The following is a 12,785-nucleotide window of genomic DNA, read 5'->3' as shown; positions in this document are numbered from 1 at the left end:
AGCTTGTTTGTAGCCTGAACAGGGAATAAAAGGGATTTTTTTTCCTACAGTTGTTCAAATTTCTCTAGCTCTTACCATTGATTTTTTTGCAATATTGGATAGAAAACCATTTTAATTTTGCCTGACTGATGCTTTTGAGAAAAGTGATTACAACACACATAATGTGTTCTGGTGCACAAAAGGTCTTGTTAAAATTTCAAGAGTAAGTTTTTGCATATATGACACTGCATATGTGTAACACACTAGCTGCATGATGTACTTGAGGAGGAAGTGTCTATCACAGAAAGGTTGCAGAATATTTTCACTAAATGAGTTTACTTGCACACACATAACTGGGATAAAGTAAGTAATCCGGTTAAGGCAGAAAGCTTGTTTCTTAAAAACCCATCTTTACATGTTCTAGTACATTTTGGAGTTCTCCTTTGGCAAAGAGTTAAATGTCATCATCGGCTGCCGTGAATCTGAAAACATTCTTGGGGCCTGTGATAATTTTCTTGTGCTTAGTCCTTCATGTGATCTGAAGTAAATAAAATCCATTTCCTTTTTACATCCTCGATCAGAGCCACCAATGATTTGCAGCATGAAGGCCGGCCACTTCATCACCCGATATTAATGTTTCAACATAACTATAGGAAATAGCTGGATGAAAACTAAGTGGACACTTTATTTATAGGCTTCTGTTACCAGATTGCATAAGCACACTCTAATGCTTGGCTGTGTGATTTGGCCCTGCAAAGGAGTAGCATAGCAGTACATGTGCTTCTGGCCATACAGCCAGCTGCTGGGATAGAAATAATACAAGTATCTTTACTTCTGTAAAATAAGTATTGCATTAGGTTACTTGTTGTTTAAAAAGTTGTCTGACTACTTAACGCTACTGAGGTTGTTCAGCTCATAAATTTAAGGATTTATGAAATACTAGCCAACCCGCGGTGTAGCATACGCTGCATAATTATTTATTGATGGGTGAACACTTCCTGAAAGACACAGTTGTTCAAATGGGGTGGGTTTGAGGATACGACTGTGAGTGAATGAAAAGATGGAACTCTGGAGAGAGCAACATACAATTGTCCGTGACTGAAAACTGGTTTTGGCAGATACAGGGATATCTTTTTGAAAGTTTGTCCCTGTGCCTTATTAATTGTCATTGCAAAGGCCAATCTAACAGGAAATTGGCAAATATGAATCTGATGGGGTCAGGGATATCCGGGGAATAAGGACAGTTTGTGAGGTAGCAGCTGCGATAGTCTTACACTCCAGTACATTGCGGTGAATGCTGGTAACAGAAAGTCTAGTGCCATTACAGGGACCTTTTGCTGGCAGGAGGTTTCTGAGAAGCATAATGACTGAACAAATTTTAATTTTGAGTTTATGCGGAGGCATAGATGGCACCAGAAGGTCATCACGTGTGTATTTGAGAGGCAAGAGAACTTCGTAATGCCCATGATCCAAAGGACCGCTAAAGAGCAGGGATATGGAGAGATGTTGGGCCAGATTGTAAACTCGAGGAGAGGCATGAGGATGTTCTCGGAGGTGAATGGTGATAGTAGCTGGAAGCATTTGGGACATTGCCACAATTTCTGCCTCGCCACCATAAACTCCGGAAGTATTCATGTAGTCAGCGTATTGTTGAGCAGACTGTATGACTATGCTTCCGTGACTAAGAACAACGGAATGCACATCGCCGAAGTTATCCCAATGTTGGCAAACAAAGTTACAGCCATGTTGCGAAGTTCGAGAGCAACAGTTTCGTCGATGACATTTTTCCAGAAAAAATGACTGATAGAAACAAACAGTTACCTGATGCAGGAATTTGTATAACATTGAAAGAAGTGTTGTTTCCATGAAATACATTTGAAGCGGTGGCTATGGTAGGCAAATGAACAGTCAACGTGGCTCACAGCTGCATGTGGACTGTAGCACAGACCAAAGCGAGTGAGGATGGGTTTGGTGAGGTGTTGGGGGCGGGCACATGAGCAAGCAGTGCCTCAAGAGCGATGGTGGACGTGGGAGGAGGGTTAGAGTTGGCGGGCGGGGCGCTGTCGTTCGTATCCCATGGTCAGGCGACTTGGTGGATTATATATAGAAAAGCAGCCGGAACTGAAAAGAACAATGAAAATTCAACGTGGCTCAGAGGTGCATGTAGACTGTAGCAGAGACGAAAGTGACTGAGGTGGTATTTGGTGAGGTGCTGCTTGTGGGCACATAAGCAGGCAGTGTGCATGCCTCAAGAGTGAGGGTGGACGCGGGAGGAGGGTTAGAGTTGGCGGGCGGGGCTCTGTCGTGCGTATCCCATGGTCTTAGAGTTGGCAGATAGAGGCATGTCTTTTTGAAAGTTTGGCCCTGTGCCTTATTAATTGTCATTGCAAAGGCTAATCTAACAGGAAATTGTATGCATGCAAAAGTAAAAGGCAAATTTGAATCTGATGGGGTCAGGAAATTGTCTACGTGTAAAAGTAAAAGGCAAATTTGAATCTGATGGGGTCAGGGAAATCCAGGGAATAAAGACAGTTTGTGAGGTAGCAGCTGCGATAGTTTTACTCTCTAGTACATTACGGTGAATGCTGGTAACAGTCAGGTGGCGGGCAGGCGGGCAAGCCAACAAAAACACTATGCTCTTAGTATGGTATGAATCAGGTTTTTGTAGACAAAGGTTTTCCCTGTTCCTGCAGGACCATCTAAGAAGAAGCATGTTTGTCGTGGATGGGAATCGCTGTATGCAGCGTGTAAAACAGTTTGTGAGGGTGGACGCGGTCGTGCGTATCCCATGACGTGGGAGGAGGGTTAGAGTTGGCGGGCGGGGCTCTGTCGTGCGTATCCCATGGTCTTAGAGTTGGCGGGCGGGGCTCTGTGAGTTGGCGGACGTGGCTCCGTCGTGCGTATCCCATGGTCTCTGTCTTACATGCCATGGTTGGCTGCTTAGTGAATTATATATATAGATTGATAAAAATATTTTAGGAAAAGAAGGATCAATACGATCACCTGATCATTTGCCTCTGAGAACTTATCTTGTGGATAGTTCCACCTGTGGCTGCTGAAAGTGTGTGTGGAGCTTGAGAAGTCGAACAGTGCAATAAGACACGCACAGCCTACAGAATCTTTAGCTATAACCCAGTTAAGAGTTTCATGGTCACATAACCACGTTATCAATGGAGAATTCTACCTCTGTTAACCTTGTTTCTCAGAGACTAATTACCCCATTTCTCTAACCGACATAGCATTTTAGAGAAAAGGTTTCTGTGAATAACTGGGAAATTGATTAATTTTTTGCTGATTTTTTTTAATAGCAAAAATTCTGAATTAGTGTAATGAGTATACATTAATAAATGAGTAGTAGCATCAAATATTTAAAATATTAAAATGTGCACTTCCATTTAAATGTTTAAAGTCTAAATAGTCACAATTTTAATAGAAATGTCATTTTTCATCCACTGATAAGAACACCATAGAAGGCTAGATCCCTAGTAAAGAATCACGTATCCAAAATATTATTATATTCATAGTCAGCAACCTCAAAATATCAGAAATTACACCCCACATAACTATATTACCGAGCCCAATTTTTTTCAAAGTTTTCTGTGCCTGTCGTATCCCATTAGACAATGATTTGACATGCACAACTTCAAATCCATCTTATCATTTTTGCTGAAACCTCTGCTGATTTTCTGTACCATAAGGGTGTAATTTCCAGCACAAAAAATGGTATAAAAATGTCCTAAAACGTGTTTTTCGAGTCTAGAGGGCCAAAAACAGGGGTGTACCCAAAATGCTTGACATCTTACATAACAAGACATCAAGATGAGTCAAGAGGTATATTGTATGAGGGGGTTTTCACATATTGGTGAGTCCAGGAGATGTTGGACAAAAAGAAACTCTGGTAATTGCTAAGTGTTCATAAGTAGTTTTCACGATCTCAATAATGACAAAAAAAATGTAAAAAGTCAAGACAGACAGTCATAACAGTTAATAGTAAAAATACCTCCAATGTGCCATCATATCCCAAAGATTTGCTCTGTTGACAGGGTTAAAAAGAAAATTGCCTGAGCAAAACCTAGGAAGGAAATGCAACCTGGATATTAGACTCCATTGAGATATAATTTAGGAAGATAGCAGAAGAAAATGAAGGCCATCACAGGCCAGACACCTTAGCGAAAGCTGCACAGGTACCCGCCTTTCTCTAACATATGAACCAGATGACTTACTGATCACTGCAGCTGATTTTCAGTGAAAGGCCAAAGGTGCTTTTGCTGCCTGTAGCTGGTCAGGTGATGATCAAGAGAAAATTAGAAATAGACATCCAGGAAAGAAAAGACTGGGGGCACTTCCAAAAACATATGCAAAAAGTACCTAAGGTGCTTACCTGTTAGAGGAGGCCACGGGTATCAATAGACAGACTGATGGCTGTTGGCGTGTAAAATAAGTGCAATGAACATTCCAAATTGAATGTTTTACAGATTAGTGCTGTAAGATGAATATAAAATATTAGTGGTAAAAACATTTCCAGGCAGTGTCAAGGGATGGACCCCCTGCCAAACAGAGAGAAGCCTTGCACAGATGAGCTGTTCTTCTTGTATGGGTGAATATAGGTGTGTCAGCAACTCTGTCCTGCGGGTTCCTACCAAATGTTTTAGACGTTGGCAGGCTGATTTCTAAAAACACATGCAAGTTCTTACTTTTCAAAAGTCCCCATTCTGTGAAACTATCCATGAAATTCGCTTATATTATGTACAGTAAACTTTCCTTTTGCATTCTTTTCCTTGTAGTAACCTGACAATATTTGTGCTGGTTCAGGGCAGCCTATGAAGTTATGGACTGTCCATGGCAGTGATTAAATCCTATCTTAGGGGCTGAATTACAGAGCGAAGTCAAGGCATGTGTGAGATAAAAAACTGCTATTCAGTTAAAGGGCTGGTTTCCTGCTCCAATATTTTGCCATGTTGTCATACCAATGTACATTTCATCACTCTTTTCTGCAGATCACCAGCCACCTTATATCATTGCAGTGTTGCCACGCTACATTGAAATCCGCACATTTGAACCCCGACTGCTGGTCCAGAGTGTGGAGCTGCAGCGACCACGGTTCATCTGCTCAGCAGGGTAAGGAAAAGAAAGACCATGAGTGTAACATAAGGCTGAAGTCTGTTCTTGAATATAATAGTTGATAGGGTAAGGAAGATTCTGTTAGATTTTACAGTCAGAACAAGCTTTTTTGTAATTGAAACAGCAGAGATGGCCTGAGATAAGTAAGTAACCGGCTGCTGAAGTTACAGAGACAAACTGTAAGGTATCTGTTTATTTTTAAACTTTATTATACTGTTAATGTTTAACACAATTGAATCCGATATTTTAATTGAAGTATTACTTTTAATGGTGTGTACATTATGAAGAATTAACTTTTATGATCATTTCTTACTTAGACAACTTGCCTTGCAAAAAAAAAACCTTATTGAGAGGTTTACTTACCTCGGCAGTGACATTCATGTCTCTGGTGACTCTTCCTATGAAGTCAGTAGACAGATTGGGAGAGCATGGGGGGTCATGAGGTCACTTGAAAGGGGTGTGTGGTGCTCCTGATATCTGCAAAAGGACGAAGGTCCATGTCTTTAGTGTCCTGGTGCTTCCTGTGTTGCTATATGGTTGCGAGACATGGACGCTATTCAGTGACCGGAGACGAAGACTGGACTCCTTCGGTATTGTGTCTGTTTGGGAATCTTGGGTACCGCTGGTTTGACTTTGTGTTGCTAACGGGGTCCTGAATGAGGCACATTACCTGCATTGTGAGGGAGCGCCAGTTATGTCACTATGGCCATGTGGCGCGATTCCCTGAGGGTGACCCGGCTTACAGGATCCTCATTTTTGAGGGCCTGAGTGGCTGGACCAGGCCAAGGGGATGCATACTTAACATTTGGCTGCGGCAGATAGTGTAATTTCTGGAGGATGGGACTGGACTGCGTGTCTGCCTGGAAGGTTGCCAACAAGGATCCCAAGATGTTGCGCCGTGTGGTGGGTGCAGCAACGTGCTATACCAAAGCATGCTTCCCAACCTGACCTGAACTTGCAAACAGTGTTGTCAGAATAGATTTCAGCCATCTTGAGGCCCATAGTTGGAATAAGCAGATCTACAAATTGATAGCCACATGTTTTGTTATAAAGAATGGCTTTTGTATTTTAAACTTATTTCATTTTTTAATGAAAATCCTCTATTTTACTCTCTCCCTTTCAGTCTTAACATTGTGTATGTTGCAAGTAACCACTTTGTGTGGCGGCTGGTTCCTGTATCCATAGCAACCCAAATCCGTCAACTTTTACAGGACAAACAGTTTGAGCTCGCACTTCAGTTGGCGGTAAGTAAAGTGGTCTTTAAGTCGGACACAGCAGAACTTGAGATGTGTTTCATGTGGGTCCTGGATGCAGTTTTTCAGCCATATCCACATTTTTTTTCCCCATCAAGTGGTCCTGCATAATTCACAAATTTCAGGGTGATGTTTATGGAAAAATGTGCCTTCAAACATACATTGTTCCTTTTCCTCATGTGCAGTGCACTGCAGAGCAAACAACTGTGGTTTGAAAAGGCTTATGAGAGACAATGTGGCTGCCTTTAATCAAAATGTAATGTCTTCAGTTTATTTACTTGTGTTTTAAATTGTATGTTGAAATTCTTTAGAATGCCTGTTTTTTTTATTTTTTTTATTTTTTTTTTAGTTTTACTCTGATAAATCAGTAGTACTAGGGTGTTGTACCGTGTTAGCCATTATGAATGTAGAGAAAAGCCAAGCAAAAAGGTGTCATTTTGCTTGGCTTTTCTCAACTCTGATAAATCAAAAACTCTTTTCATTTCTGTATGTAGAATATGTGATGCCTTTTACTGTTAAGGCGTACTAGTGTAGTAGAAATTTAATCGATGTAAATCATCACTGCACAGAACCAGACAGGATGAAGCTTGTCATCCGTTTTTATTTCTTTTTGCAAAAAGGGAGATCCCTGGACAATGCAGTATACAATTCATATATGATATAAAGTGCACAAGACGGCAATGTGTATTATGAATTCCATTAGAGCTATTATGACTCGGCATCCCAAGCCCTAAAATAGCTTCAAAGCACATAGTCCCAAAAATTCGCACTAGAGGAGGGTACACTGCCAAATCCCAGCTAGTAAAAAAAGCAAACACTGTATCCTTTGTATGTACCAGTAAACCCCCGATTCTGTAAAGAACCGTAAATGCAAGAATGGCAGTCAGTTTCTATTCCCTCCGATCTGTGAAGGAATGAAAAATGATGGAGGGTGGGAGCGTCCTGGTAAAGTTTTCATTTAATTAAATAAACATATTTGTACTAAAGCGGTTTCTGTTTGGAGCTCTGACTCATCTGGTTCTGGTGTTTCAGAAGCGCGTTGTAGGCGCCTTCGTTTATTGTTTTCATCCATGCAGTCTCGCTTTTGGCAGCGGTGGTAGTGTGTACGGCTTGCCTGTTGCCTCTGGCATCTGTGCATATATACTGTACAACCATGCGTGCACGCTTTACCTCAGGTTTAGTTTACATGTCGATTCTCTAAAGAATTGCAAATGCAAGAATGGCAATCAGTTTCTATTCCCTCCGATCTGTGGAGGAATGAAAAACGATGGAGGGTGTGAGCATCCTGGTAAAGTTTTCATTTAATTAAATAAACATATTTGTACTAAAGCGGTTTCTTTTTGGAGCTGTGACTCATCTGGTTCTGGTGTTTCAGAAGCGCAATGTAGGCGCCGTCGTGTATTGTTTTTATCCATACAGTCTCGCTTTTGGCTGCGGTGGTAGTGTGTACGGCTTGCCTGTTGCCTCTGGCATCTGTGCATATATACTGTACAACCTGGCGTGCACGCTTTACCTCAGGTTTAGTTTATAGGTCGTAGCCATACGGGCTCATTTTTGTATTTCTGACCGTTGAGCTCTTTCTTTTTGGAGCCATGACTCCTTTACCTGTGCTGTTTCAGAAGCGCGTTGTGGGCGACATCGTTCATTGCTTTTATCCATACGGGCTCGTTTTTGTATTTCCGTTAGTTGAGCTCTTTCATTTTGGAGCCGTGACGTCTTTGCTTCTGGTGTTTCTGAAGCGCTTTGTAGGAGCCTCCGTTTATTGTTTTTATCCATGCGGTCTCGTATTTGTTTTTCTGTGGCTGTGTCGTTAGGTAGAAGTCGTTTCCTGTTAGGAATCATAATTCAACGTACTTTTAATACTGAATTACCGTAATGTGATTCAAGTATGCCACACTGACTGCTGACACAGTGGATTAGAGTAAGTTTAGTTTACAGGTTGTGTTGTTTGAGCGCCACCTGCTGACTCTGGGAAGCCGCTGGGTTTGACTCTGAGGCGCTGTGCACATGCACCTCGGTGCGTCCTGCATCTGTGCATATAATTGCGTCTGTGCATATAATTATACAACTGTTGTTTAGTAATATAGATAATTTTATTCTTCACAAAAACTGCTCTGTATTACTGTGAAGCTCCCAAATGCACAAAGGGCATGAAATGCCTGTTCAAGGCAATTCCAAAAGCAACTAAAGTCCTAATACAGAATCCAACAAGATGTCAAAAAGTCTAATAATGTTAAAAAAAGCACTAAGCAGAACAAAACACCAGTAAACTCACCAACCCAGAGTGTAATCACAATGAACCAGGAACTGTGGGAGACCCTTTCTATTTATAGGGTGGAGGGCAGTTCCTGGCAGTGATTGGCAGGTGGCCCTGCCTCCTGAGGGGGGGCTTTCCCTCAAAACACATGGAAGATAACAAAGTGTTAAATACAGATACATAAAATGTAAAGAATACTGCAGATCATAAATGAAAGACATAGTAACACATACAGATGATTTATACCAACACAAAACAATCATTTGAACGAACCCTGGCTGAGATATAGCAAAAGGTCACTTATCCTTCTAATTAATTTAAACCGTGAGGAATCAAGAGTTAAACGCCATCAAACTGAAAAATGAGAAATTTAATTTTTAGCTTTTTCAATAATAAGCATGTGATGCAGTTGCAGAAAATGTAATAGCAAATAAAAGATTTTATAAACCTTAGGGTAGTTTGCTGTGGGTTTCATAAAGTATAAAAATGACCTAGTTGCTTTATCTCTCCATTTGCACATACTCAAAAGTATTCACTGACACTTCTGCTTGGAAAATAAGAGAGAAATGTCTGCTCAAGCCAGTTCTATCCAGTTCCAAACATTATATTAATGTGTCATGTACTATTAAATACATTCAACATTCAGGATTTTTTCACCTACATAATTTCCAGAAATTATTTATAGCTGCTTTTGTAATGACACATTCTTTAAAATTAGATATTTCAGTTAGACATTTTGTCATATTTATATCAGTAGTTGGTTTGTAATTTAAACTTGACTTGCAGTAATTCCCATACCATTCAAATATGTTCTTTGTGTGCTTTTACTGTGTTCATCACATTTTACTTACTGTACTGATGTCCTTAAAATTCTTATAAGTGCCACAGCCACTAGAGCCGCTGTCTCAGGGTTCAAATTCTGGCCCTGTCGCTGTTCAAATAATTTTTTTTATCCTCTGCATACTCTTACTTTTTATACCACTTGCTAGATGCAATTCTAGATATGCACATAATGGCTGTGTCTATTACTATCCTGGGCCTTGGACGAATAGTTTATAGGGCCCTTATTGTCGCATGCACATAGTCAGTAAATTTCTGGGCTAATCAACATAAAATGAGTCTCCACTTTCCTGGTGCTTGATTAGTAAATATAATTATCTTACTTTGAATCTTTCATCCTTCTCACCTGAATGCAGGACATTCATCTTTTTTACCATGAGCTAGTCCAAAGTCACTTTGTCCATATGGCTACAGCCATTGTCCTGCTAAAAGATCAACTTTTACACAAGCTTTTTAGCAGACTAAAAAAGGCACCACTATTTACTTGCACTTCTCCCATTCAGCATGCCTTTTGTTTTAATCAGATGCTCAGTCCTGGTTAATGAAAAGCAGCTTTGCAGCATGAGACTATCACAACCATGCTCCACTGTAGATTTTAAGTTTTTGATGGCGTAGCTAGTGTTACAGTTGTGCCACACATATCTCTTTGAGCTTTGGCTGGCAAGCTCCATCTTGGTGCCATCTGATCACAAAACCTTATCCCTCATCACCACTGGGTCATGCTTTGCTTTTTGGAAAATGCCAGATGTTCTCTTACAAGAAATGGCCTCTTTTGTGCCATTGACTTATGTAGAAAACTTTTTTAATTTTAGATTAGATAAACTTTATTAACTCTATGGGGAAATTCAGATACATACAGCAGCAGACACATTAAAATCAAGGATGCAGAATCACAGGACAAAATATGCAATCCAATAAGTAAATAAAAGATATTTTCAAAATGATCTTAAAAAGTACTTTGGTAGGAAACAGAATTGCCTAAAAGCAGTGGGCAGAAAAGAACCCCAGAGGCACTTCTTAACACATGATGGTGGAATGAGCCTGTGGCTAAAAGTGCTGCAACAAAGCACCTCCTGGAGGGGATTTTTTCTTGATGTCATCCTCTTCTTTTCTACATCAGCTTCCAGTATGTCGAGGGTTCGCCCTGTAGTTGAGTAGGCTGTCCTGATAAGTTTGTTCAGGCATTGTGTTTATTTAATGCTCCGGCTGTTTCCACAGGGGACTGCAGTGCAGAACACCACACTGGCAACTATGGACTGATAGAACATTTCCAGCAGCTTGCTGAACCCATTCAAAGCCCTGAGTCTCCTTAGGAAGTCCGATCCGCTCTGGCCCTTCTTGTCCAGTGCCACTGTGTTGTCAGACCAGTCCAGTTTGTTGTTTATGTAAACCTGAGGTTCTTTTGCACCACTTCGATGTCCTCCCCATGGATGGAGGCTGGTCTTGGAGGCTTCTTATCATGCTGAATGTCCACCACCACATTTTTTGTCTTGCTTATGTTGAGTTGTAGGTTGTTGTCTCAGCACCACAAGACAGAGTCATCCACAACCTTCCTGTACTCCAACTCATCTCCATTATTAATGCATTCTGTAATGAAGGATTAATCTTAAAATTTTTGTAGATGGCAAGTGCTGGTATTGTGTTGAAAGTTTGTTGTGTAGAGGGGAAAACAGGACAGGGGACAGGACAGTTCCCTGAGGTGCTCTAGTATTACACACCACCATTTCTGACACACGGTCCCTCAGCCTAACAAACTTCTGTCTTTTGGTCAGGTGGTCCAAGATCCAGGAGATTGTGGGAGCATCAAGAAAGAAGGCCATGAGCTTTTTTCTTCATGTGTTAAAGGCACTGGAAAAATTAAAGAACATCCTGATTGTGGTGCTGGCTTGGTCCAAGTGGGAGTAGGCTCTGTGGAGCATGTAGATCAGAGCACACCTCCACACCTCTATGTGTCTATAGGGAAACTGGAAACGATCAGATATTCTGAAACTAGGGTTTGTAGCTGTTTTAGGACCAGTCTGTCAAAGGTCGTCTTTATGTATGAAGCAAAAGCAACTCGTCTGAAATCCTTGGGAATGCCGTTTCTTGGGTACTGAGACCACACAGGATGTTTTCCACAGCTAGGGAACATTATGTAAATTCAGGGAAAGGGAGAACAGGTGCTGTAGGACATAGCAGAGTATGCTTCTTTTTCTATCTGTATTCAAATGGCCTTTCTGAATGGCCCATACATGGTGGAGATTCACTTAATTGCACCGATTTTAAAGAGAAATACTTGACACATAATCCTATGTTGTAAATCTGTAAAGCTCTAAATTCATGGAAGGTGATGAACAGTAATATATTTTCAAGCGGTAGCAGTAAAGAGGGTGACATGTTGCGTGTCGATTACAACATGCAAGTACTGTGTGTAGATAGATACTGTAGATAGTACATGACAATCAAGATCCTAATAACCTACATACTTGACTAATGCACCTTCACTCCAGTCTCAGCTGTTGAACTCTGTAACTCCTCTGCAAAGTATGCAAAGTGTTTTAAGTTTTAGCCACTTTTGTCTATAAAATATGCTTTATAAGTAATTGTTGTCACTCAGAGCATCTTAAAGTGCTTTTAAGTAACTGCCCTTCAGCATTTCATATCTAGCCTTAGGAGTGCGGATGTATCTCACATGATCTAATCAGTCTTTGTTTAGTAAGGATACTTTCATGCTTTCCGCTTTCACCATATTTATACATTCTTGTTTTGCACAAGTATGATTTTATTTTATTCTCAGAGTTTATTTTATTAAGGATAAAAAATGATACAAAGGTAATACAATAATGAGCTTTGTTAAACATCCATTTGAATAGAGTGGGAATCTCCTTTCAAACCCCCCTTTTACATTACATTTCAAAGGTGGGAGCACAGTATGCAATTCAGATACTGCCAGTGCAGTGACATTGCTCAAACTGATTTTATATCATTCTGTATTTTGTGGTGATAAATGTTGAAACAAAGGGCTGGACAACTATTGAATCTGCAGTTCTCCTCACCAATCTAATGGCTAAAACAGTACACTTAAAGCAAACAGGCCACTTAAATATAGTTTCCTATTTGATTATTTTGCAGAAAATGAAAGATGATTCAGATGGAGACAAAAGACAACAAATACACCACATCCAGAACCTGTACGCATTCAACCTTTTCTGCCAGAAACGCTTTGATGACTCTATGCAGGTGTTTGCCAAATTGGGGACAGGTATGATGGTGGACAGAAGCCCCGGACTTTATTTGTGGGTATACAGAGCCATAAAACATGGCTTGAAAGATCTAGCAAGTGACCGGCAAGGCAT

The 12,785-nt window shown here is 40.6% G+C and overlaps 1 protein-coding gene across 2 annotated transcripts in view; it reads left to right on the top strand.

Moving 5' to 3' along the window:
* The window catches only part of vps39 (VPS39 subunit of HOPS complex), a 199,400-nt gene that overhangs the window by 44,119 nt on the left and 142,496 nt on the right, over nt 1–12,785 (top strand). For both annotated transcript variants that reach the window (XM_028821154.2, XM_028821153.2), the window contains exons 9-11: nt 4,977–5,097; nt 6,224–6,344; nt 12,562–12,691. In XM_028821154.2, the coding sequence (XP_028676987.1) occupies nt 4,977–5,097; nt 6,224–6,344; nt 12,562–12,691 (372 nt within the window). The remainder of the gene's footprint in view (nt 1–4,976; nt 5,098–6,223; nt 6,345–12,561; nt 12,692–12,785) is intronic.

Source organism: Erpetoichthys calabaricus, chromosome 16, assembly GCF_900747795.2.
Source record: "Erpetoichthys calabaricus chromosome 16, fErpCal1.3, whole genome shotgun sequence".
In the NCBI taxonomy this organism is placed as follows: Eukaryota; Metazoa; Chordata; class Cladistia; order Polypteriformes; family Polypteridae; genus Erpetoichthys; species Erpetoichthys calabaricus.
The sequence above is the reverse complement of the archived record's forward strand: the minus strand, read 5'-3'. Positions and strand labels throughout refer to the sequence as shown.